Source organism: Serinus canaria, chromosome 17, assembly GCF_022539315.1.
Source record: "Serinus canaria isolate serCan28SL12 chromosome 17, serCan2020, whole genome shotgun sequence".
Classification (NCBI taxonomy): Eukaryota; Metazoa; Chordata; class Aves; order Passeriformes; family Fringillidae; genus Serinus; species Serinus canaria.
The window spans coordinates 4,858,526-4,883,136 of record NC_066330.1 but is presented as its reverse complement, the minus strand read 5'-3'; the positions used below and the strand labels follow the sequence as shown (position 1 = coordinate 4,883,136).

General features: G+C 57.7%; 1 protein-coding gene across 1 annotated transcript; it reads left to right on the top strand.

Moving 5' to 3' along the window:
- Positions 1 to 3,034: 3,034 nt before the first annotated feature.
- NCS1 (neuronal calcium sensor 1) lies at positions 3,035 to 24,291 on the top strand. The gene is made up of 8 exons (XM_050981058.1): positions 3,035 to 3,158; positions 16,143 to 16,167; positions 17,670 to 17,808; positions 18,294 to 18,372; positions 18,482 to 18,570; positions 18,868 to 18,945; positions 19,284 to 19,400; positions 20,060 to 24,291. Exons 1-7 carry the CDS (start codon positions 3,095 to 3,097, stop codon positions 19,380 to 19,382), a joined length of 573 nt encoding a protein of 190 aa, XP_050837015.1. The 5' UTR covers positions 3,035 to 3,094; the 3' UTR covers positions 19,383 to 19,400; positions 20,060 to 24,291.
- The last annotated feature ends 320 nt before the right edge of the window (positions 24,292 to 24,611 follow it).

The following is a 24,611-nucleotide window of genomic DNA, read 5'->3' as shown; positions in this document are numbered from 1 at the left end:
GATGCGTTGGGGAGAACCCCCGTGATGGCGTCTGAGGATGCTGATTAAATGTGCACAGCCTGGTGAGCCCACGTGGAACAAACGGCTGCGTGGCTGAGCCTGACAGACTTGCTGGGTCCTGGGCAAAAAGAACTCTGGGGTTTTATTAAACACTTTCACGCAGATACCCGAGGAAGGAAAAGCTTTCTGCAGACACACACTTGGCTGTTCAGCCCACACAGCTCTCAGCTTTTACAATCAGAACGTGCAGCATCGGATCCATCCCAGCCTCCAGCAGCGGTGTGGCAGGAGGGGTAAAGCTTCCCTTGGAGCAGGAACCCGCTCTGACCACGGCAGCAACAGCAAATATTGCCCAGGGAATGCTCATTTCCATGGCTGCACTGTGAGGATCAGACAGCGGAAGCCCTGCAAGCACACGCTGCTTAATCAAGAAGCCAGCCTGGGTCAGGGCTGGCTCTGAGCTTGTCCTGCAGTTGCTGGTGGTGGGAGATGTGAGCAGTGCCTGAGGTCTGTCTTGGAAGAGAAAGCCAGGGGGATTTATAAAGCAAAACTACTCTCAAGGACTGGCCTCCAGTGGATTTTCCTCTGAGCAAACAACCCAGCTCCTTCCCGGGCACACTGACCACACTCAGCTGGGCACGATTGTTTTGTGTCCCAGTTGCTATTCAGATTTCTATCCTGTCGGCACCCCAGGAGCTTTTCCAGGCTTGGGCTGTGTTTCTCTGCCTGTAGAAATGTCACTTCATTCTAGAAAATGTCACTAGGGTTGTTATTTAAACAGTAATAGGGTTAAAGCTAATAACTGGGGAGTGAAAGTGACTGGCTTGCATAGTTTCCGATTACTTTCCCCCTCTCGTCTGTGTGATTTGAGTTCTCTCCTCAGCGTTTCGTGTGATGGAGGCAGGGTAGAGTTTTAAATAGAATTAAATCCTTTCAACATCAGTTTTGCAGCAGCAGAGGAGCCTGTGCTAGAATGCCTGTGCTGTGCAGGGAAGGTTTGGGACCTCGCTGGACCCCCAGCTGGGCACTGACAGGTCATGCTCTGCACACAAAAGGACACCCCTGCTGCCATGTGGTTACAGCCCACGGAGCACAGATGAAGGGAAATACTGCAAAAATTTGAGTTTTGCTGATGGGCAACAAAGAAGGGGCTACACAGGATGTTTTTGCAGCACATTTGAGGACTAGACTGGAATCTGCTGAGGCCTGTTGGAGTTGCAGGCAGGCCTTTGTCCCTAAAAGCCATGCAAATGCTGGAAGCAACTGGGAGGGATGCTGGAGGGGAGACACAGCCTCACAGAGCTCTGGCTGCCATGTGCTGCCAATCCCCTGTGCTCAGTGCCATCCCTCCAGCTCATCCCCCAGGCTGTGCTGCTGCTGGGACATGGGGATGGTGTTTTTATCCTCTTCTGCCTTAAAGAGCTCGTTTGTGTGAGGCTGGGTAATGGAGGTTGAGGCATTTTAGAAACATCCACTTGGGGAATGTATCCCTGGAGAAGAGAGTGTCAGGACACGTTTGGCTGGTTAAAAACAATAAAGGTGCAAAGAGCAGTGCTGTGTCAGCTGTGCCACTCTGTGTCCTCTGCAAACACCCCGTGTGTTGTGTTGGGCTCTCCACAGCCCCACAGACAGGTTTTGCTGTATCCAAGCACAGATTTTCCCCTTCTTTGGCTGCTACCACGGGAGTCCAGGCATGCCCAGGCAGCTCCAGCAAGGCCCTCATTGCAACAGAGGCAGGAAGAAAAGTGTATTTATCGTGTGCATCAGTACAGCTAATGACTGCACACAGAGACCGAGCTGTTGTGGAGGCACAAAGCCCTGCATGGGTTTCAGGTGGGGAAAAGCCAAGTGCTGCTGCTTTTTTCACTTGGATGGTTTCCTGGCTGCACCACAAACCTGCTGTAGGTTGAATCTGTGGGGCTTTTGAAGTGATTGAACTTCTCTCTATGTACACATTGCAGAGAGTGAGTGAAGGCTCAGTCGAGTCCAGGTGTGAGAGAATGGTAGAATCACAGAAGAGTTTGGGTTGGAAGGGATCTTAAAGATCATTCTGTCCAACCCTCTTTCCAGGCAGGGAGATCTTCCACTAAACCAGATTGCTCAGAGCCCAATCCATCCTGGCCTTGAACACTTGCAGGGATGGGGCAGCCACAGCTTCTTTGGGAAACCTGTGTGAGGGCCTCACCACCTCCAGAGCGAAGAATTTCTTCCTGATACCTAATCTAAACCCTGCCCCCTGAAGCCATCCCCCCCTCATCCTGTCCCTTCATGACCTTGTCCAAATTCCCTCTCCAGCTCTCCTGGAGCCTCTTTAGGCACTGGAAGGGGCTCTAAGGTATACACAAAGTCTTCCCCAGGCTGAGCAAACCCAGCTCTCAGCCTGAACATCCTGAGCTGAAAGGGACCCGCATGGATCCGACTCCTCCACGTGGGTAACAGACCCCTCTTCACCTGGGGAGCCCAGGTGTTGGAAAATGCTTCTACAACTGGAGGTGTTGATGTCCCACCAAGGTCACCCCCAGACGCTGAGCTCAGCCTTGCTCCAGGCTCTGTGTTCCCACCGTCAGCTCCCCTTCTCCTCATCCCCCAGCTGCCTATCACCCCCCCAAACAGGACCCCGATTCGCGACATTTCCCTCCGAGTGTTTCCGCCGATCCCTACGGGGCGGCTCGGGGGGAGTCCCGGCGGCGGGGCCGCTTTGGAATCCCCCTCCCTCCGGGGTCCTCCCGCCATTGGGAGCGGCGGGGCCGTGCCGGAGCCCCCTCCCCATCGCCATCCCCATCGCGCTCCCGCAGCGCGGGGCGGGGCGCGCCGCCCCCCCGCCCCTCCGCGCCCCCGCGGCCGCTCCGCGCCCGGCGGCGGAGGGCGGGGAGGGCGCGTGGAGCCGGGGACACGCACACGGACACGCACACGCAGAGCGGCCCCGCAGCGCGGCTCTGCGGCCAAACCCGCCAACAAAGACCCCTCCGCCCCCCTCGCCACCGCCCCCCGCGGGATGTAGCCGGGCCGGGAGCCCCAGCGAGGCAGCGGCCCCGCCGCTCCGTGCCCCGCAGCGAGGCCGGGAGGCGGCGGGCTCAGCGGCGCTGCCGCCACCATGGGCAAATCCAACAGCAAGTTGAAGCCTGAAGTTGTGGAAGAGCTGACCAGGAAAACGTACTGTGAGTGCCCGGGGGGCTGCCGGGGGGATGCCGGGGGTGCGATGGGATCCGCGCTGCCGCTCGGCCCCGCCGCTCCCCCGGGTCGGTGCCGCGGCAAGCGGCGGCTCCTGCGGGGCCGCTCCCGGGGAGGGCGCAGGCTCGGCCGGGCTTTGTTGGAAGAATTCAGGGATTGGCCTGGGAGGAGGAAAAAACCCATAAGGCAGCAGAGACACGGAGAGGGGCAGCGAGCCAGGGGAACGCGCTGTTTTTTCACCAAAACCATCCTCTGTGGCCTATTTCTGAGCCTCCGGGAACGGCGGGGCCAGGGCCGCATCCTGCCCGCCCGCGGCGCCCAGCGGAGCATCGCGCCCTCCCTCGCCGCCCCCCCGCCCCTGCCCCGAGCATCCTTCCCTCGGGCTACCCGGGCCCCGGTACCCAGGGCCAGCCGCGGGGATTGTGGTCGCCGCGCTGCATCCCCGGAGCCTGGCTGCAGCTCCCGGAGTAGGGTGCCGAGCCTCTGGGTGGCTTCCAAAGTTTGGGTGCGTTACTTGGAGGGGTTCCCTTTGTTATTGCTATCTGAAGTGGAGAGAAGAGCCCGACACCGGCGAGTTCGATATTTATCTGAGTATCTCAGTATCGGTTTAATAACCTGATTTTCTGAACGAGTGGCTTTCCCGTCTGGACCTCCACCATAATCTAATTAACGTGGCTGGTGCCTCAGCCATCCAGTTTTAGAAAAATAATTTTTTTTCCCTGAAGGATGCACAAAGGAAACAAAGGCTTTGGTGGCTCAAGTTTGCCTCCCCGCTTGCAGGTCGCAGATATTCCCCGAACGTGCAGCAGACCTGCGAGCTCCCCTCTGTCATTGCTGCAGTCCCACGGCAGCGCTTACCCAAAAAGGCAATAGATTAGGATGCAGCAAGTTCTCCCGTATGGAGAAGAGGCAATACTGGTGCATTGCACAACCCTACACGCGGGATTGCTCTCTGCCTGGCACAGCCGGCAGCAGGAGGGCAGGTGCTGGGGGGCATGCCCGCAGTGCCAAGCCGGGTGTGATGGCAGGAGAGGCTGGGGTACCCCGGCTGGGCTTCCTCAAAGTGCTCGGGGGGAGGGAAGCCGTGAAAAGGTGGTGGTGCCAGGTGGGCACAGCCCCCGCTGGAGCTGAGCTGGGTTTTGGTGTCCTCACTGCAGCTGTCGCCCACGGTGAGTGCAGCCGCGCCGGGCCAGGTGCCGGCAGCGCTGTGCTGCAATCGCCCGCTCGCTTTGCAGCCGCTGTGCCGACCTGATCTCCGATGGAGAGGAATCTGGGAACTGTCAGCCCCAGCACAGCCCTGTCTGCAGGTGATGTCCTGTGTGCTGCCCTTTCTGCACACCTGGGGTGGCTCCTCTGCCCAGGAAGGTGCCAGCACCAGTGGGGCTGACATGGGGCACACAGGCAGTGGTGCCCCGTGTCTCACTTGCAGCCAAAGCCAGCCAAACACAGCGCTGGTGAAACCCACATCTTTGGGCACAGGGATGTCTCTTAGAGGGATAAGGCCAGCAGGTCATTGCTTTTTTGAATCACTTCATTCCCAACTTTCTGCTCCTCTCTTTTGGGTGCCCTCCCCTTTCCACTGCATCCTTTCCAAGAAAGGTTGTGGTCCTCTGATCCCTCCCTCAATGAGTTTCCAGTCTGTCTGGAGCGTTGCCTGCCTGCTCTGGACCTCTCACTGCTTCTTTTTAAAGATTCCTGTACCTGTGCAGGTGAGGCAGCAGCACCCAGCAGCACGTGGCCCTTTGCGTGGCTGGAGCCTGGTGCAGCATCCCAGCAGCATGTGGCTGGTGTGTGGTGCCTGTCAGGGAGAGCTGTCACTAATTCCAGGGCCTGTTTGTTGAGCTCTGCTCATTCCACCTCTCGTCTCTGGGATTAATTACTTTTGCTGTGTGCCTCTGCCCCTTTTCTGCAGCTGTCAAGGCGAGCGTGCATTCCCTTGTCTGGTGAAGGCTTCACAGGGCCCTCCCAGGCATGGCTGAGAGCCTCTGGTTTATCTTCAGACCATGGGAGATTGGAAAGATACCAATTTCCTTCTGTGTTTTGGGGAAGCCAGGCAGAGGAGAGGCAGGTGGGAGGGCAGAGCTGTGCTGAGTACAGTGGGAGGAACTGATCCAGGCCCCTGTGCTGTGGCTGGTGGAACAGCTGGAGCAGGGGACAGTCATGCACACAAATCCGTGGCCTGCTCAAGAATTTCTGGGGGCCTGCTTGGAAAACTTGTTTTTTCTACAGCATGTTGATATTTAGGCACGTTTCTGGCAGACACGAGAGCATCCCTGGTCTGTGCTGGCCGTCCCATGTCCTGCCACATTGCTGAGCAAGCGCTGTCCCTGCCTGGTGTGTGGTGATGTTCCTGCTGCTGCTGCAGCACATCTGGGCAGATGTCTCTACTAGCCCAAACTGATGGGAGCCTGCATTTGTCCCAGGGAGGTTCCTGTGGCAGCGTGAGCTGTGGCTGTGGTACGTGAGGGCTTCTCCCATGCTGGGATTTCCTTCCATTGCATCATTTTCTGCTTGTATGATTTCCACACCAAACAAAGCAAATACCAAAAAGGCCCCTCTCAGTTCTGCAGGATCAGAGGGAAATGTCACCCCCTCTCCCTGCCCCACATGGCTTTTCTGCTAATTTATCTCATCCATGGGACACAGAGGACATCTGCTTCCTCTCAGTACTCTTTAGTGCCTGATGGCTTCTTGTGTCCCTTGTCCTCCCTGAGCTCTCCATCTCCTATCTGTGGTGTTTCTCTGGCCTTGCCTCAGCTGCAGCAGTCCTGGGAAGAGCAGGAGATGGGAGCAGCCAGGAGAAGAGCAGGGGAAGGTTCAGGTGCCAGGGCAGCTGTGGACAGGGAGGGTGAGCTGAGGATACTGCAGGGCAGCCATCAACAGCCTGTGTGAGCTGTGAGAAATGTTTTCCTGTGTGCATTCAGAGCAGGTTGTCCCAGGCCCTGCTGGGAGCTGGACATGGAAAGGCAGGAGTCTGGAAACCTCATCCCTTGGCTCCCCTCCCCACTCTGCTCCTGACTTCCAGTGCTGGGGGCCAGGTTTTAATGGCACTTGGACACCTAAAGGCGCAGAAGGGCTTCTTTGAAGGGCTGGCTGCCCAAGTCCTCTTGGGTTGGACCCATCTCTGTGTGCCTTCTGTGTCTCTGGGCACCTGAGTGCCCAGGAATACCTGGCAATGCCAAGCTCCACCGTCTGCCAGGTGCTGGAATGGTGCTGGTGGGGACAGCCAGGCTGCAGGGCTGTTTAACCCTCCTTGGACACCAGGCTGGTGCCACACAGGAGCGTGCAGGAGAAGTCAATGTTGAGTGATAATAATACTGAATAATAAATTATGTAATTCTTTGTACTTTCATAGATCCTTTCATTGAAAAGTGCTTAACAATAATAATTTATTAATCCTTCTGTTGCCTCGTTGGGATAGCTCAGAGATGCAGTTTGGTGATGTGTCCCAGGAGGTGGGAACTCCTGAGGCTTCATGGAACCACCATCCTCCCTGGATCACATCCTCTTCCATGGGGATTTAAACCTGAGCTTAATTTGGGCCAGGTGCTCACGGCTTAAGGCCACAATGGGATTTGGGATTGTGTTTAAGAACCTTGCGGGGCCACAGTCAGGGGTTCTGCTCAGCTGGAGATTTATGAAGGTCCTGAGGTGTGGCTGCAGCCTGAATGAAGCGTGTGATGGGCACGTGTGCAGTTGTGGGAGCACAAAACCTGTCTTGGGTGGAAAGGATTCGGTGTGGAGAGAGAAACTGGGAGAGAAACACAGTTCTGAATGTCCTTACTCACAGCAACACTCCCAGGCCAGGAACCCTTAAAACCATGAAGCAGCTTTTAAAATGTGCACTTGTTTCAGAAGAGCACCTTTTAGCTCTTTTTTTCCCAGTTGTTTTGGGGAAGATTGGCTTTCAGGGTTCTCTTTGCACAGCTGTTGCCCGTGTCCAGAGCCAGCTCAGTGTTATTTTTGAGGCTGCAATAGCTGAGCAATCAGGCATGCTCAGAGCTCTGCCGGTGCAGCAGCGTGGCTCTGGGGCCAGGCTGGGGTCAGGATGGTTGGGAATGGTGGTCCTGGTGCTCCTGAGGCCACCGTGGGGCTCAGGTGAAGGTGTGGGAGCCACGGTGAGGGTGCCAAAACGACAGCCAGGCTGCAGAGTGGGTGCGAGGAAGATGCTCTTTTCCCAAGAACCGCATCCCACCCACTGTGATCTATTTTGTGGATTTTAAACTCACTCCAGCATCATCATTTTCTGCTCTTTCACAATAAGCCACAAAATTGGCTCCATTGCTCGACAGTAATGCAGGGAATTAAAGGGCATTAGTTTAAGAGCAAACTATAAACATATTGATTTGTAGTTACAGGGGAATGTGGTGGCGGGTGGAATTCTCTGGGAAAGGAAAGGAAATTCTACGATTGCAGCAGTTTTCAGCCAGGGAAATGGATTGGTTCCTTGCTGGCTGAGCCAGGCTGGGGCTTTTCTCCATCATGCCACCACAGTGCTGAGAAAATGTGCTGGCTGGGGCAGTGGGCAGGAGCAGAGGAGGGACCTTGGTAGCTCCCCCCACTGCTGCTGGTTTATTTTTAGCCTCCGAAGTGTTTGGCCCCAGGCACTGGGTATCTCTGCCAGGTTGGTTTGTGTTGAAATCCTTCCTGTTGCTCATCCAGCAGAAGGCAGGGTGAGCTGCCCGGGTGGCCACGGACCTGTTATCCCTCAGTGGCAAAGGCTGGGTGAAATTGTCACTGTGGGTGACTTTTAACAGGGCTTGGGGTGACAGAACAGGCAGGAATGGCTTCAAACTGACAGAGAGCAGGGTTAGATGGGATATCAGAAAGAAATTGTTCCCTGTGAGGGTGGGGAGGCCCTGGCACAGGTTGCCCAGAGAAGCTGTGGCTGCCCCATCGCTGGGAGTGTTCAAGGCTGGGTTGGTTTGGGGCACTGGGGATGGGCAGGAGGTACCAGAGGGATGCCCAGGGCCTGGTTTTGCTGCAGCCACGTGTAAGGGGAGCTGTGAAGGGGATTGCTGTGGTGCAGGTTCACTGCAAGGTCGATGTGGACCTGCTGTGCTGCCTCTGGAGGACTCTGGTGCTCTGGAGGCATCTCCAGCTCCTTCTCCAAGGCAACCTCAACCTGCTCCCAATGAATCCAACCCAGGGCATCCCACACATACGTGGACCTGGGGCTTCGTAGGTAGATGCAAGCAAAACAAGTTTTGGGGTTTCAGAAGCAAGTTTTGAGAAGTCCCTGCAGTCTCTGGGAGGTTCTTGCAGTGCCAGGGTGGGAAGGGGGAGACATGACCAACACCCCGAGGGTTTCCTCTGCGGCAGAGCGGAGCAGCCGTCCCTGCCGGCCACGCTCGCTGCTGCTGCTGCTCCAGCATCACAAGAATCACATTTCATTTATCCCCTGACATGTTAATGGATCTGCTTAACCACTCTCCTGACCTTTGCTGCTGCCGCTATAATTAAGGTTGTGAAACAAGAAGCTCTGAAGGCATCAAAGGAAGGCGGCGGCTTCAGGGGGGAGCCCGGGGGCTCACTCTGTTATCGGGGTGACATTTGTGGGGTTGCTTTGTTCCTCCTTCCCCTCCTTGTTCTCCTGGATCTTCCAGGGAGCTGGATGTCAAGGGAAGCCAGGGGCAGGGGTGGCCATGGGGGGCTCAGCCCCAGGGCATGGTCTGTGTCACTTCCATCACCATCGCTGCCATGGGCTCCCCAGCCTGGTGCTACCAGCACAGGGCTCCCTCCCCACACCTCCTGCTGGAAGGAGGGCTGCCTCTGCTTCATCCACCTGTTTCTGCAGCATCTTCTGATTGATGGCTGGACCTGGTGGAGCTGCTCTGGGTCTCTGTGTCCCCCCTCAGTGCACAGTGATGCCTGCAAGAGAGACCAGGAGGGCAGCAGAGGTGGCCCTGCTGCCAGCAAGGCTTTGCCTTGAGCATCCTCCTGACCTTCCATGGCTCCAGGGAGTGATGGCTGAGCCAGAGGCACTTCCTTCCTACTGCCACGCTGGTCTAGAGGGGAGTTTTCTCCCCAGCCCAGCACAGGAATTGTTCCTTGGGTTGGAGATGGCACCTTGGAGTGCCAGAGAACACTGAGATCCCTGTGGCCAAGGGGTGGATTTAAGCAGATGGCAGGACACAACTGCCCCTGGGCAGGGGGCTGCTCCATCCCTGCTCCCAGCAACACTGCAACCCTCTGCCCCTCCAGGCATTCCTGCATTGGCTCATGGGGAAGCTGGGATTCAATCCTGGGATAGACCTGCCCCAGCCACCAGCTCCTGCTGTGGGGGTGCTTCAGCCTGGTTCATTAATTTCCAAATGAAGGCACTGTCTTTGCCCTTCCTCTCCTGCCTTTGCTTCAAAGAACAACTTCTGCTTTTTCCCTAAACCCAATTTCCAAAGCCTAATGTCGGGTCCTTAAATATTTAATAAAGTCTAAAAAGGATTTCAGCTGCATATTGGCTTTCCTGTTGGTACCAGCCCCAGGGGAGATGAGAGCTGCTCATGGACCTGTTTATCCAGTCTGGGAGCAAGGCAGACCACTAATGGCAACCGCTGGAGAGGAGGGTGCCAAACACCCTGGCAGTGCTGTGAGCATTGCTCGGTGTCCCAGAGTAACAAATGACACCAATAACTCTGTGGGGCTGGAGCTCAAACGTCTCAGAGGCTCCCAGACCTGCTGGGCTGATGAGGTGCTGGTGATGTCTGTGTCTGATGGGGAGAGAAGCCAGACTGGCAAAGCTGGGATGGGGATGTCCCAATGTGACAGGCAGGCTGTGTTGGGGGCTGCTCCCAAACTCCTTGGGGATGTTGCAGGGATGGGCTCCCACACAGGGACACCCCAGTGTGTGGGTGATGTGGCCAGGAGCAGGGATGGGCACGGGGGTGAGCTGGGGGAACAGTGGCTGGGGCAAGCTGGGAGCAGAAGAAAATTACATCAGTCACCTTCCAGCAACAGCTGTTTGCATGGGGGTGACCCTGGTGCCACAGATGTGTTTTACTGCCTCTGCCCCAGAGCTGTCCCTGGGAGCAGGAGCTGAGCCCAACCAGGGGTGGTGTGGTGGCCCCAGAGCTGGCAGAGATCATGGGACTAAGACATCATTAAGGAGTTCAACCTGAATTTTAATGGCACCACATCATCAGGACCAAACTACCCAAATTTTCAAAGAGCTGACGTGTGGTGCATTCTAAAAGTTACTGTCATCAAACAGGGACCTGAGTGAGCTCTGAGTGCCCCAGGATGGGCTGATGGACAGTCCCAGGGGAGGACTGAGCCCATGCCAGCCTGCAAGAGCTCACCCCTTCCCTCCACCACCGTGCAGCTCCCGTGGGCACTGGGCTCTGTGCTGGGGGTTGGTGCTGGAATTGGGGCAGTGCACTGGGAAGAGCCTCGTGCTAATGCTCCAGCTGTCCCTGAGTGCTTCCCCCTGAGTCCCCAAAACTCCACAAAGCCACCTGACAGCCCAGGCTGCCAGAGGTGACCCCAGCCAGCCCTGGCGTGCAGGGCATCTTGCTCTCTCTGCAGGGAAGTGCCCATTCTGCACCAGAAAAGTCTGGGGACTGCACTCAGCACTGCACTCACCTGCAACAGCTGCTGCCGTGCCCTTGGCTGAGTGTTTTGTAGGGACAAGGCCTGGAACTGGGAGTGACCCCCGAGGCTGGGCTGTGTTTAGCCCGGGTAACTCACTCTGCAGAGCCAGGGCTGGCACTGGGTCCTCTGTGCAAACCGACGGGACCTCGCTGTGTCCGTGTTTGCAGGTGTGAAGCCTGCACCGAGTACCGGCTGTACCGAGCTCTGGTCACTCTGAGGGACCAGAGGCGAATTCTGCAGGGGCTGTTCAGACCGAGATGCTGGCTCTGTGATCGCGGGGCTGGAGTGCAGCCGGGGCGGGTGCACGCACACGGTGCCGAGCCGGGCGGGAGGGAGCGGGGCGCTCCTCATTGGTCAATATTAACATTGGGATGATGTTGAGAGTGCAGTTTGTATCAGATTTACGTTCAGAAAATCCTTAAATACGTGTTTCGGCGGGACGAGGGGCGGAGTGTGTTTGCCATGAAGTGCAGGGTGTGCGGGGCTCACCCCGCAGCTCCCGAGGGTTTTACCCCTGAGGAGCCGCATGAGCATCCCGGGCTCGTCCGCATCGGCCCGATCAGTTCACGCATGTTCCCCCGATTAACACACACATGAGCGCACGATTAATCTGCATATGAGCACCCAGCTGGATTTATGCATGGCTGCCCAGCGAATTCCCGCTGGATCGCACGCTGCTGCTCCGTGCATGAGCGCCCCCGTTGTTGATGCATGAGTGCCCAATTAATTGGCGCACGTGGCTGCAATTAGCTCACGCCTGAGTGTGCAATTAATTCATGCATGACCACCTGATGTATTCACACCTGAGTGCCCAATTAGTACGTGCACAAGTGTGTTATCTCCTAATTACACTAATTTACACATGAGTGCCCAATTAGCTCACGCAGGAGTGCCCAGCGAATGGACGTGTGACTGCTAAATTAATCCGTGCGTGAGCGCCCCGTGAATTCATGAATGCCCATACAAATGGATGCATGAGCCCCCAGCTGGTTCGTGCATGAGCGGCCCTTGCACTCTCGCCGCAGCTCATTGGCAGCTCATGCATGAGCACCCAATTAGTTCACCTAGAAGCACCCACATAATTTATGCACGAGTGCATAATTAGTCCACGCATGATCTCCCGCTATGTTTTTGCATGAGTGCCCCTCTGGCTTAGGCATGGGTGCCCACTTAGTTCGTGCATAAATGCCCCATTCCTTCACGCCTGAGCACCCATTGTGGGTGTTTAATTTCCCCCGGCCTGGGCGCTGCTCTGAGCGCCCAGAGCCGGTTTAGGCAGCCCCAAACCCTATGGGAGCCCCAACCTGGGGTGATGTGCCGGCTCCCCCAGACTGGGTTGCCTGGGGACCCTGTGAGAGAGCCACAGCAATTCCTTGGGGGAAACAAATACCTCAGGACTGCCCCTGCCGTGACCCAGTGTGTGGTGCTGTGCCCGTGGGTTGGCACAGCCCATGAGCTGGCATAGCTGCAGTGCCCTGTGGCGGTGAGGGAGCCCCTTTGTGCCTGGAAATAATTAACTGGTTTCCCGGATAAGGCTGCGGTGCCCACGGCCCCGCGGGATCAGAGTGCTGTCCGAGCAGCTGGGGCAAGGGGGGACGTGTGGGGGCTCGGGGGAGACTCCTCACAGCTGCTGCGTGGGGTCGGTGCTTGCTGAGCCTTCGGGAACCCAAACCTGCACAAGGACACAGCCGTGCCCTTGGTTTTGGCACCCAGGGGCTGAGCTGAGCGTGCACAGTCCTGCTCAGGGTGCAGCCCTGCGGCCGTGGCCAAACCCCTTGCACACAGGGGAAGCGATGTCAGCACAAAACAAGCCCCTGGCGGGCTGAAGCATCCCGTCACCTCATGCATCCCACCGTGACCAGGGTCCCTGAACCATTTGAATCCAGGTTCCTCCCGCCCTCCTTCCTGCCGCCCCGTCCCCGCCGTGGTCCAGCGAGCCCCCTGCAGCAGGGCGGCGGACGGGGATTTGCAGTCCCGCGTTCCTCCTCTCCTCTCTGCCTGGAAAACACAAATTAACAGGCTTGAGCACTGATTAACCAGAGTGATTCTTGCTGCAGTGGCAGCTGGGTGGTGGGAGGAGAGGGGGCCCGCGAAGGGCGGGTGGTGACGGAGCTGTCAGTCCCCGCCTGTGCCACTGGGATTGATGGAGAGGTGGGGGGAGAGGCCTGGGGGGGAGAGGTAGGTACCGGCAGCTGCGAGAAGGGGGCTGGGGGCTGCTCCGAGGCTCTGCCCCTCTGCGCTCTGTGAGACGAGACGCCGAAACCTTCCTCCCTGAGGTGGGAGCGGGAAGGAACCGACCAGCGACGAGAGAGGCCCGTTGGACAGGGTTTGGCCGTGTGTGCAGCCCCTGAGCTGCTCTGGGTGTCCCTGTCCCCGCTCCTGCCCTGCGAGTCCCGCTCTCTCCTGTTCTTTGCGCTGCCGAGCGGGGCTGAGCGCCCGGGCCGGCACCTGCGGGGCTCCCTGCTCGGCGATGCCTCTTCCAGCGCTGCGGTTCATAACAAACGATAATACTCTGCCTTTATTTAGCGCCTTTCATCCCCGAGGAGCCCGGGGCACGCTGCTGCTAACAAGCTGCTACGTGCACTATTTATAGCCCGACCCGGCGGTCCCCGGAGCGCGGCACGGCCGAACCCGGCCCTGCCCGGGTGGGATCCGGTCCTGCTCCGGTGGGGAGCTCTGGGGGGTTGCTGTGGGTCATCCCCTTGCTCTGGGGCGTCGGGGGCGCGCCTTGCCGAGGTTTATATGGCTGCGAATTGATGTGTGTGGGCTCAGCACCGCACCGTGATCGATGCTGCGGGAGGGAAATGCAGCACAGGGACTGCTTGTGAGCCCTGCCGGGCAATGCAGGGCAGAGGGACAGCCCTGTGTCTTCTGTTCCCAGCCTCGGGACAGCCACGCACTCAGAAAAGTGTCCCCAAGGCTTCTGTGGCTGCAAGTCGGGCATTAGCATTCCTAATTAGTGCCACTCGGAGTGTGACCCCATCAGGGTCAGAGTGTTTGGGAAGTGACGGCCGGGAAGTCATCACCTGTCCCGGCTGTAGCAGCAGGTGCAGGAGGCAGGTACTGCTCAGTCCCCACACTGGGTCAGGGCTGGGCTGTTCCCTGCGCTGGGGACAGAGCGGAGGTTTGGTGGCAGTGGAGGGGCAAACGCAGAGGTGGGTGGTTTTCCAAGGCCTGGGAGATGAGGCCACGCTCCCACCTCAGGAAAAACCCCACGGATTCCCCAGTACCCAAAGCTGGAGGAGAGGCACCAGTGCGGGTGTGCTGGAGGAGGGATGGGGCTCCATGTGGCTCCGTGCCAGGATGCACATTAACAAATCCCTCCTCGGGAGCCCTGAGCTGATTTCCAGCCTGGCACCTGAACGGTTCCCCCCGTCGGAAAAGCCTCTCCTGGGAGCATCACACATCTCCTGCGGCACGAGGGGAGCTGGCTCCGTCCCTCCCTCCCTCCTGCCTCAGCCCGAGCTGTCATTACCAGCATTTCTCCCGAACTAAAAAAAGCATAAATTTCTTAATTGTTTCCTGCTGGAGTTGAAAGGCAGCTCCCGGGCCCAAAATAGCACGGTGGGGGAAAAGCAGTCGAACAAGAGAGAGCAGAAGGCGATTTGCCTGGAGGGGCTGAGCCGAGCTCTGGCTGCTGCTGCGGTTCGTTTTGCCTGCCCCGAGGGCTCACCCTCATCCTCCTCCTTCCACCTGCCCTCCTTGATGCTCGTGGGTGCTGGGCCTGCAGAGGTGGTGCCTGGGGCATGCCCTGGGCATCCTCAGGGAGGAGGTCACAGCTGGTGTCTCCATGCAGGTGTGTGCAGGGAGGTCTGTTCCTGCTGGAGATGTCACTCTGCATCTCTCTTTTGGAAGGATGCTTCTGTGCAACCCTTTTTTGGGAGGGGGGGGGCGGGATGGGGAAATCCCTCGGAACTGCTGTGATTGATGTTTTATCCCACCCCAGCTCAGCTGCTGGATGCATCATGTCCTTCCTGCCTCCCTCATGCCAAGAGACCACTGTGTGCTCAAAACAAACAGCCCTCCAAATCCCTCCTGTGGCACTGCCAAAGCCCTCCACGTCCTTCACCCCAGATGCTGAGCATCCCTGTGCCTGTGCCCCCCCTCCTGGGGAGGTGCTGTCTGACACCCCGTGGTGCTACAGTGGGTGCTGCTTTTGCTGAACCCCAGGGGAAATGAGGAACTGAAGGCTCTGTCCCTCCAGCGACCCCTGTGCTGGGATGGAGGGACCCTCCAATGCATGGGGACAGCCTTGGGCACAGAAATTCCTGCTGACAGGGATGCTGGAGCCAGAATCCAGCTGGTGGTGAGGTGGGGGCCGTTGTGTGCCCTCCTGGCTGCCCCAGCCCTCACCTCTGAGCTCTGCACCTTCTGCCAGGCACGTTACAAATCTTCCTGATGGAAAATTGCTTTCTTTATTTTTCTTGCCATCCAAGGTAATTGGCATCTGTTGGTGTGTCTTGGGTCTCTATTTTTATCAGCCGTTTGCACACTGACATCTCCACTCACCTCATTATCCCCGCGCCGTTCAGACCCGCGGCTCTTTCATCGTTATTTGAATGCAAAGGAAATGACAAAAGAGGCCGTTCCCCCCTGTGCCCACCTGCTGGCACCTGGCTCCCCGCTGTGGGGAGGCACAGGCACAGCTCCTGCAGCGGGACACGCTGTGACAAGTGCCAGCTCCTACCCAGCACCCTCAGAGCCTTCCCTCTGCTATGGACATTTTTCATCTCAGCAGCTGTCCCTTGGCTGGGGACACTTGGGGATGCCAGTGCTGTCTGTTTGCTAGTTTGTTGTATTTTGGGGGTTTATCCAGAGCCCGGTGAGGCTCCCCAGTGTGCTGGGATGGGTTTGAGGATGTTTCTCCAGAGACAGCTGGTACCTGGGGGATGCCAGCCCTGGGGCTGTGCCTGTGCCCACCTTCAGTGTGTCAGGGCCAGGCAAGTCCCTTCCCTGAGCCACCTCCAGGCAGATGTTTTCAGGGATGTTTTGGCTCTGGGAAGATGAGGCAGCAGGACCAGATCCTCCCCAGGCATGATCAGCTTGTCCCTTTCATGGTCAATCCTAGTTTTGCATTCCCTGAGCACAACACAAAACAACTTGGGAGTCTCCCTGGTTTTGGGGGTCCCCAGCACCTGCAGCCTTGGCCCCCAGGACCACCTGGGCTGGCCAAGGTTGTGCCTCAAAAGCAGCTTCTGCCACATGGGGAAAACTTGGCAGCTCATGGAGCAAGTGAGCCCTGGGGCATCCCTCAGGGAATTCATTGTTGGGAGCCCCAGAGCATTCCCCAGGGAATTCACTGATGGGCAGTGCAGAGGAACAGCTGTCACAGCAAAGGCACTAAATTTCTCTTTTTTTCTCTTTTCTCCTGTTTTCTCTTGCAGTCACAGAGAAGGAGGTGCAGCAGTGGTGAGTGCCCGCCTTGGTGGTGAGCTGGCTGGGGCGTGGGGCTGTGGGCAGGGGAGAGGAGCTGGTGGCAATCAGCCACCCCACTGGCTGGGCAGAGCAGGACATGCAGGAGGTGTGGGCAGGTGCACCTCTATTGGGGTGCAGGTGCTGCCTCATGGAGGGGAGACCAGAAAATAGAGGGGCTTTCCTTGCACACCTTGTGCGAGGGCTGGGTTCTAGTGTCCCTTCCCTCCCCATATGAGCAGCCAAAGAACGTGGGGACATGGGGACTGTCCAGCTGGTGACCTGGTGTAGGAGGCTGGTGCTGTCCCAACATGTTCCCCTTGGCAGCAGGGCCTGCAGAGGCTGTCAGGGGTAGGTTCCACAGTTTCTCACCAGCAGCACTCCATCCCCTCCGCCCCACTGAACACAGCGCCCTAGAAAAGCCACTGCTTCCCTTTCATCTCCCTATTCCACCAGTCAAGGTTTGCTTTCTTTATCTCTTTCTCTCATCCTTCCCCCCCACCCGATGAGTCATAGCTGCAGCAGCTGAAGAAGATGTCACCGGCACTTCGGTTTCCCACCTCGCCACCCCCTTCCCCTCCTCCTCCAGCCCTTGTCCCGCTGCAGCGGGCGCCTGACAGATCTGGGCGATGTGTTGCATAATATTCACGTACCCCACGTGGTGCCCATGTGGTCCCACATGCTCCCCCTGTGCTCCCTGCATGGTGCCCACACCCACGGAGCCACTGAGCCCCTTCCCCGCGCCCTCCGGCTCGGCTGCACTTTCCAGCAGCCAGGTCCAGCCTGGAGCTGGCACCGAGGGTTTTTTGGGCTGTTAAAGCATTGATGGGTTTTGGAAGTGACCTGGACTGTGCCACCTGAGGACACAGGAACCTCGCTGAGTGCTCCAGCTCCTCTGAGCAGCTTTGATTTGTGGTAGTGCAAAAATTATTACAGAATATCCTGAGCTGGAAGGGACTCAAGCATCAGCATAAACCCAACTCCTGGTCCTGCACATCCCAAGAATGCCATGTGCCTGCAACTGTTGTCCAAACACTTCTTGACCTCTGGCAGGCTTCCCTGGGGAGCCTGTTCCAGTGCCCAACCACTCTCACAGAACTCAGAGGTCACTGTGCCATTGTTTTTTTGCCAGGGCACAGCTGCAGCGTGGCATTACTGCCAGTCCTGGCTGGGCAGTGGGTCCCTGTCACCTCCCATGTCCCAGATAATGTTCAACACAAGCCTGGCTGGGGCCCTTGTGGGCTGGGAGCAGGTTGGAGCAGTGCAGTGGGCATCACTTGGTGTCACTGGTGCCACTCACTGCTTGTCCCCTCTGCCACCCTCACTGTGGTGCCCACAGGCACCTCATCCACCGAGCTGGGATGCTGTGGGTGGGTGATGGGAGCGACACAGGGAGCACCTGGGGACCTTCCCAGCTTCTGCCCTCTGCAGCACTGGGGAGAGCCTCCCAACTTATTGGGGAGGCCCTCCTGGGCCCATGCTGTGCCCTCCATCCACAGGTATAAGGGCTTTATCAAGGACTGTCCCAGCGGGCAGCTCGATGCCGCCGGCTTCCAGAAGATCTACAAGCAGTTCTTCCCCTTCGGAGACCCAACCAAATTTGCCACCTTTGTTTTCAATGTCTTTGATGAGAACAAAGTAAGTCTGGGATCCAGGAGCTCGGTCCAGGGTGGTCAGGGCTGGGCCCATGGTGATGGTGGGATGGGTTTGGAGTGTGTCTGCCTGGCACTGGAGGAGCAAAATATTCCAGCGCTTCCTTGGGCGTGAAATTGCAGCGGCACAGCTGGGGTGAGCTCCTGTGGTTATTTTATTTTGGAGAGAGTGATGTGGGGAAGGGCGATGAGGTGGCAAAGCAGGAAAGGAGAAGTGGTGTTCTGGTGCCCTGACAAGAGCTCATTCCTGTGGTGCCCCCTGCATTCCAGAGCTGCTCCCGCTGGGATGTTCACTGGAGGGCTGGGCACCGGCAACTGGATCACAGTGCTGGGGATAAACGTGCATCACTCCTCCCTCCCTGCTGCCTTTTTGGATGTGCCCCCCCCCCCCCCCGAGGGGATACGTGGGCAGGGAGGACTTTGCTGGGCAGGAGTGGCAGCAGCAGCCTGACCCCTCCTTTCCTCCCCCAGGATGGGAGGATCGAGTTCTCAGAGTTCATCCAGGCGCTGTCGGTCACCTCCCGGGGCACGCTGGATGAGAAGCTGAGGTGTAAGTGCTCCCCAAGGGTTGCTGGGGGGCTGAGCCCCACGAGGGTTCTGGGCTGTGTGTCCAGGGTGGGGCCACAGTCCCAGCCCCCTGGGGCTGCTCTGCCTTGCAGGGGCGTTTAAGCTGTACGACCTGGACAACGATGGGTACATCACGAGGAATGAGATGCTGGACATAGTGGATGCCATTTATCAGATGGTGGTAAGAGGGGCAGGGGGGGCACGGGGCAAGCAGTCCCTGCTGGGCTGGAGCTCAGCTCTGTGGCACTGCTGAAACACCCCCAATTCCTTCTTTGGCCTTTTTTGGGGGGGGGTTGTGACCATCATGGCTCTCATGGCCAGGGCAGGGTTTGGATCTGGTTGCTGAGGGTGGTTCTGGTGCCAGTTTTGTCCCCTTGCACCCTGTCCTGATATGTGTGGGGGGACAATCCTCACCTGGGGACACCCTCCAGGCAGGGCACAGGTGGGTGTGTGACCTGCTCCTGTCCTGCTGCTGCAGGGGAACACAGTGGAGCTTCCTGAGGAGGAGAACACACCAGAGAAGAGGGTGGATCGGATTTTTGCCATGATGGACAAGGTAAGGATGCTTGAGGGTTTTTTCCCTGTGGCCAAGGGATTTAGGAAGTGCTGTGGGTCCCTTTGGTGAATCTTGGCTCCTGCAGGTCCCTCCTTGCCCCACCAACACAAGATCTCAGCTGCTGCCAAGGTCACTGTGGGATACCCACATCCCTCTGGGATCCCTGAATCCATTTCAGGGTCTCCAGGGTGGCATTGTCCCCTCCACGGCCGCAGCCATGGGTGGCTCAGTGGGGAAACTGAGGCTGAGGCAGCAGAGTGGGGAGGATGTGTGGGCCGGTGTGGACGTGCCAGGTGCTCAGCTGGGTGGAGCAGTGCAGTAACAGGAGTGTTTTGCAGAATGCAGATGGGAAGCTGACGCTGCAGGAATTCCAGGAGGGCTCCAAGGCCGACCCCTCCATCGTGCAGGCACTCTCCCTCTACGATGGGCTCGTATAGTCCCGGGGCCGAGCGGCGGTGAGTGCAGCACCAGGGGCTGGGGGCCCCAAATCCCCCAGCTGCCATCACCACCTCCCCCAGCACAGGCAGCTGATTCTCCTCTGCTGAAGCACCAAAACGTGGATATCCCCCCCAAATCCAGACAGGGGGAATGCTGCCCCAACTCTGATAGGTTTCTCCCAGTATCACAGAGCCCCCTCAGACCTCATCCCGTGGAGATGGAAATGTTTGCCTGCGGCACAGCTCGTGCCCTCACCAGCAGATGTGGCTGCAGAGGAGGCAGGGAGGCAGCTGGTGTGCTGGGGGCACGGGGATGCTCCAGAGACAGATTATATTAAATGTTTTATTTATCTTATTTCTTATTATATTATGCCCTAGAGCTGGTTTGGCACAGCACTGTCAGGGACACTGGTTCACAGCATCATAGAGGTGCTGGGCTGAGCATCCCGTGGTCCTTGCTGTGCCCTGTGGAGCTGCGCAGAGTCCCTTGGGGTGGTTTTGGTCATCACAGTCCAGGAGTGTCCTGGGGCTGGGGTGTTTTTAACCCCACTGGAATTTTGAGATTTTTCAACATCTATTCTGTTTCTGGCTTTGCCCTTCCAGCTGCGTTGAGATGGCCACAGGGATTTCTGGCCATCCTTCTCACCCTGTTTCCCTTCTCCCACCCTCTCCTGCAGATGCCTGGGGGAAGATGCTCTCCGTGCCATCCGACCACCGCCGTGCGAAGCTTGCCTGTCCCTCCCGGCCTTCCTTTCTGTCCTGCGAGCAAGGAGTGCCCTCAAAGCGCGAGCTCACCCCCCTCTCTGCACTCTGAACCAGCCGCTGCCATTCGCCAAATTCTGCTTTTTCCAAACAGTCCCCGCGCCAGACCCCGGTCTGAGCGGCAGCGAACGTCCGAGGGCTCAGGGCCGGGGGGAGCGGCTGGAGCATCGCCGCAGGCAGAGCCCCCTCCCGGCCTCCTCGCCCCCTCTGCTCCCTTTTTCCCACATTTCCGGATGGGACTGCGGATGCGCCGGCGGGGTCCTCTCGGGAAGCGGCCGGGGAGGAGCCCGAAGGTACCGGGGGCTGCAGCCCCGGGCTCTGCCCGTGCGGGGCGCCCGGGGAGCCGAGGCACCGACGGCGATTGGGAACAGAGTCCTGGCGTCACCCACGATGCCGCTGGCAGCCCGGCTCGGCTCACTAGGGATATATATTATATTATTATTTTTTTTTTTCTGGTGAGACAGTATTGTGCTTTTTGGTTTGGTTTTGTTTTGTTGGTTTTTTTAATTTTTTTTCCCTTCGGTGGAAAAAAGTGAGGCTTTTTTTTATATGCCTATCTCGACGATCGATATCCTTATTTATTTGTTGTAAATGTTGCTGCTGTGTTTTGTCTCTCGTGTGTGTGTCCACCCACCCAGGTGAGGATTTGTAAGGTTTACATGCTCGTACACTATTGCGGGGACCCGGGAGCCTGCAATAACAATGAAGCCAAAAATCTGCCTTCCCCCCTCTCCTCCCACCCCTCATGTCCCAAGCTCCGTGGGCTGGCTGCTGTTTGGAGGGGTTGAGCTTCTTTTTCTCTCCCTGTTCCTGTGTTCCCTGCATTTTTCTGTTCACTCTTCCCTTTTGAGGCTCGGTGAGGGCTCACTCAGCCCAGACTTGGAGCAGACCGAGCTCCATCCCTCAGTCGGGCAGGGTGAGGAAACTGCTGGGCACCAGAACATCCCTATTTCTTTCCTTTTATTCATTTCCTCACTGCATGAAAAAGTATTAATGGAGCCCAGAGTTGGGTTTTGCTTTCAGGCAGATTCCTTTGCTATGTTCTGCTTTGCAAACGGTGGGAAGGTGTTTGGTGGTGGCTGTGAACCATCCTGTGTGCTGGAGGGACAGAGGGACAGCCTTGCTCTGTCCTGCTGTGTCCCCCTCTCCCAGCTGGGACAAGGTGACAGGGGAGTGCTGGGCTGGGCTGAGCACAGCTCAGGGTGTCTCCTTACCCCACCACTCCCACAGGACCTGGGAGGCTTTGCTGTGACCCCAAGCAGAGCTGCATGCACCCACCTTGGGGGAGGCAGAGGGCTGGGAATTTACACCTGGGGACAGTGAGCTGCAGCTCAGGCCTGCAGGGCCTCTCCAAACTCCATCAGCACCCAGCACCCCTCTGGGATGTGCCCCCAGCTCAGCCCCACCAGCACCCCCACCGTGGGGCACAGCTGGCATCTCTGCTGGAGGATGAGCATTGCATGGGTGATGCCTCAGCTGCTCAGGGAAAGGAGAGATGTGCATTCCCTCAGGAGCAGAGTGCAAGAGGCCTTTGGGACCCCTAAAGCCACCCTGGGGCCTCACCCTTCCATCTCTGGTCCAGCTGATGGGAGCAGCATCTTCCTACCCAGCTGTGTCCCAGCTGCTGTGGCTAAGCCCAGACAGAGGACTGTCCCCGTGGCAGTGGGAGGTGACATCTGCCTGTGGAGGACAGTGTGACAGGTGTCTCACTATGCGGGAGACAAGGTGGTGCCTCAGTGTGCCCTGAGCCCTCCTGGCATGGCAGGGACAGATGCCCCAGCCCAGGGTGCTGGTTCTTCACTGTGCAGCCCCACTCCCCAGTTTTGGGATTTTGTGCTTGTGGTACTTCTTGATGCCCATAAAAAACCACCTTTCCCCATCCCCAAGGAGACTGACCTCACATCCACGTGCAATATTTCTGCCTCTTCTGCAGCTCCTGCCCCTGAGGATGCTCATGTTTCACTGTGGGGGTGCTTCTGGAGGCTGTCCCTCACTCACTCCCGTGGAAAATCTCCTTTTCCTTGTTTCTCTGTGGCCAAAATGCAACTCTCTGGGGTAGGTTTTTGCAGTGCCTGCAACTTGTTGAATGCTCATCTGCCAGACTGGTCCCCTCCTGGTGCCAATCAATGTTCCCAATGAATGTGACACTGCTGTAATCACCTCTGCTGATGAATGATGGCCCCTGCCACGTTTGACATAGTTCCCAGGCAAAGGCAAACCTCATTTACTCTGACACTGTTCCCCTGGAAAGCTCTTAATTTTTGGAGGACCTGTCATGGGTTGAGCTCCATCAGTGCTCATAGATGTCTCCCCAGGGAGTCAGCCCTGCCAGGGCTCTTGAGTGTCCCTGAGCAAAATGTTTTGGCCCCAGTGTTCCCCACTGGCTGTGGATTTGGGACCCTGGCTTGGAAGCTTCTAGTCCCACTTTTGGGGAGCACTGAGGGCCCCTGATTCCTCCTGACCACCACCAGGATCTGCAGCATCTTAGTATCACTGAGAATAAGGCTTGGAGCATCTCGTGCTTGGGAATGTTGGCCTTAACCTCCTCGTGCCTCAGTTTCCCCCTCAGTGGAGTAGCTGGGGTGAGCCTTCCCCCTCTGGAAAGCAGTTTGGGGTCTGTGCCCTGGCATGAGTGCTGGGTATGGCTCAGGGCATGGGGCTTGGCAGGACCCAGCGGGCACCAGGCAGTGCAGAACACCGGGAATGGTGCATGGAACGCTGGGTTTGTCAGTGAGTCTTTGATTCCAGCCTTGTTTTACACCTGCTCACGATGAAACAGGCAGCAAGCCCTGGTTTGTCTCTGTTCATACTCGGGTTCCTGGTGCCTGCCCAAAACAGAGCCCTGGCCATGGGAAGGGGGCCCACAGCACAGCCAGGCAGAGGTGAGGGTCCAGCCCTGGTGACTGTGGCATGTGCCCCCCTCTCATTTGTCCCTGTCAGTGTTGCCCCATTAAATCCATGTCGGTACTTTCCTTTCTTTTCACTTTTCTGTCTGTGTGCTGATTGTTGCTGCTTTGTGTCCGTCTTTCCTTGAGCTCTGGGGCTGGGCTGAGCTGAGCTGTTTCCCTCAGGAGCAAGAATGTGGGAGAGGGCTCTGGGGGCAGATTCCCCCCTGCCCTCTCCTCACAGCACAAACCAGGACCCGAGAGAGAGAAGTGAAGGGTTTTTCCTCTGGAGCAGGCTGTTAATTAATGCAATTTATAACGAGACCAGGCTGGTCCCGGGAGCCCTCTCCACTGGGTTGGTGGAGGGGGGTGTTTGCTTCTGGGGGACCTCAGACCCTGTTTGTGCCAGGTACCCGCTGCATCTCACCCTCCCTCACAGGAACAGATGCCTGTTGGTTCTTCCTGTGCCATCAGGACACCACATTCCTGTTGGATGGGAGGCTGAGGGCTGTGGGAATCCCAGCCCAGGTCACTACTCCTCAGTGGGCAGGGATGCAGCTGCCCAGAGGGTGGAATTGTCTTGGAGTCTTGGGATCTGGGTTTGAGCCCCACTTGGAGCAGGGCTGGCTTTGAAGCAGGGGGCAGCTGAAATCACTGGCAGAGCTGCCCCCTTGCCATGTATTTAGGGTTGGGGGTCATTTGGGATGGGTGAGTGACCTGCAGCCAGCTCACTGTCCCCATCCAAGGAGAGATTTGGGGCATTTAGTGAGAGCATCTTTCACCCATCCTTCCCGAGGGCCTTGGAGGGGAGGGTCTGGCTGGGACAGAAGCGAGGGCTGAGGGCAGAGCAGGGAGCTGATGGCCCCAGTCCCAGTGCACAGTTTGGGGTGCAGCACTTTTGGGGTCTCAGTGACACATGTCAGCCCTGCCTATTCCAGCAGCTCTGCATCAAAGTCATCCTTCCCTTCTCTCTCTGCTCCTGTGGCCACCAGCCCTGGGCAGGGTGCCCTGTGCCACAGGTGTGACCCCTGCCCAGGGGGTGGCTGAGCCCTGGGCTGGGAAGCAGCAGCTCCAGCAAAGAGCCTTGTTTGTGGAGATGAAGCCTGTGTGTGCGTCCGTGCCGGTGTCTCGGCTTGCATGCCCCGCTGCCTTGTCTTGAGATGAATTCAAGAGCAAACCAAGCAAATGAAACAGTTTAATAACAGAACAAAACAAAACCCAGGAACTTTGTGACAGTGGAAATAAAAGCTTAATGACAGTAATGAAGTGTGAGTGGTCTGTGATGCGTTGGGGTGGGGGTTCACAGGGCCACCAAAGCTGCCCTGGCACCTGGCAGGGATGGGAGCTGGGCTGGGGTGCCACTGTCCTGTGCCCCAAGCACAGGGGAGTGATGGCACCAACACAGGTGTAAGTAGGGATGCTCTGGGCTCTGTGGGCAGGCACTGTGCCCACACCTGTGATGAGCTGCCAGGTCTCAGCTCCAGGCAGCCCATACACTGCTCTTCCCACCTCCTTTTACCCAGACACAGCTTTCCCTCTGCCAGGTCCCATCCTGACACAGTGCCTGCACCCCATTTTCCTT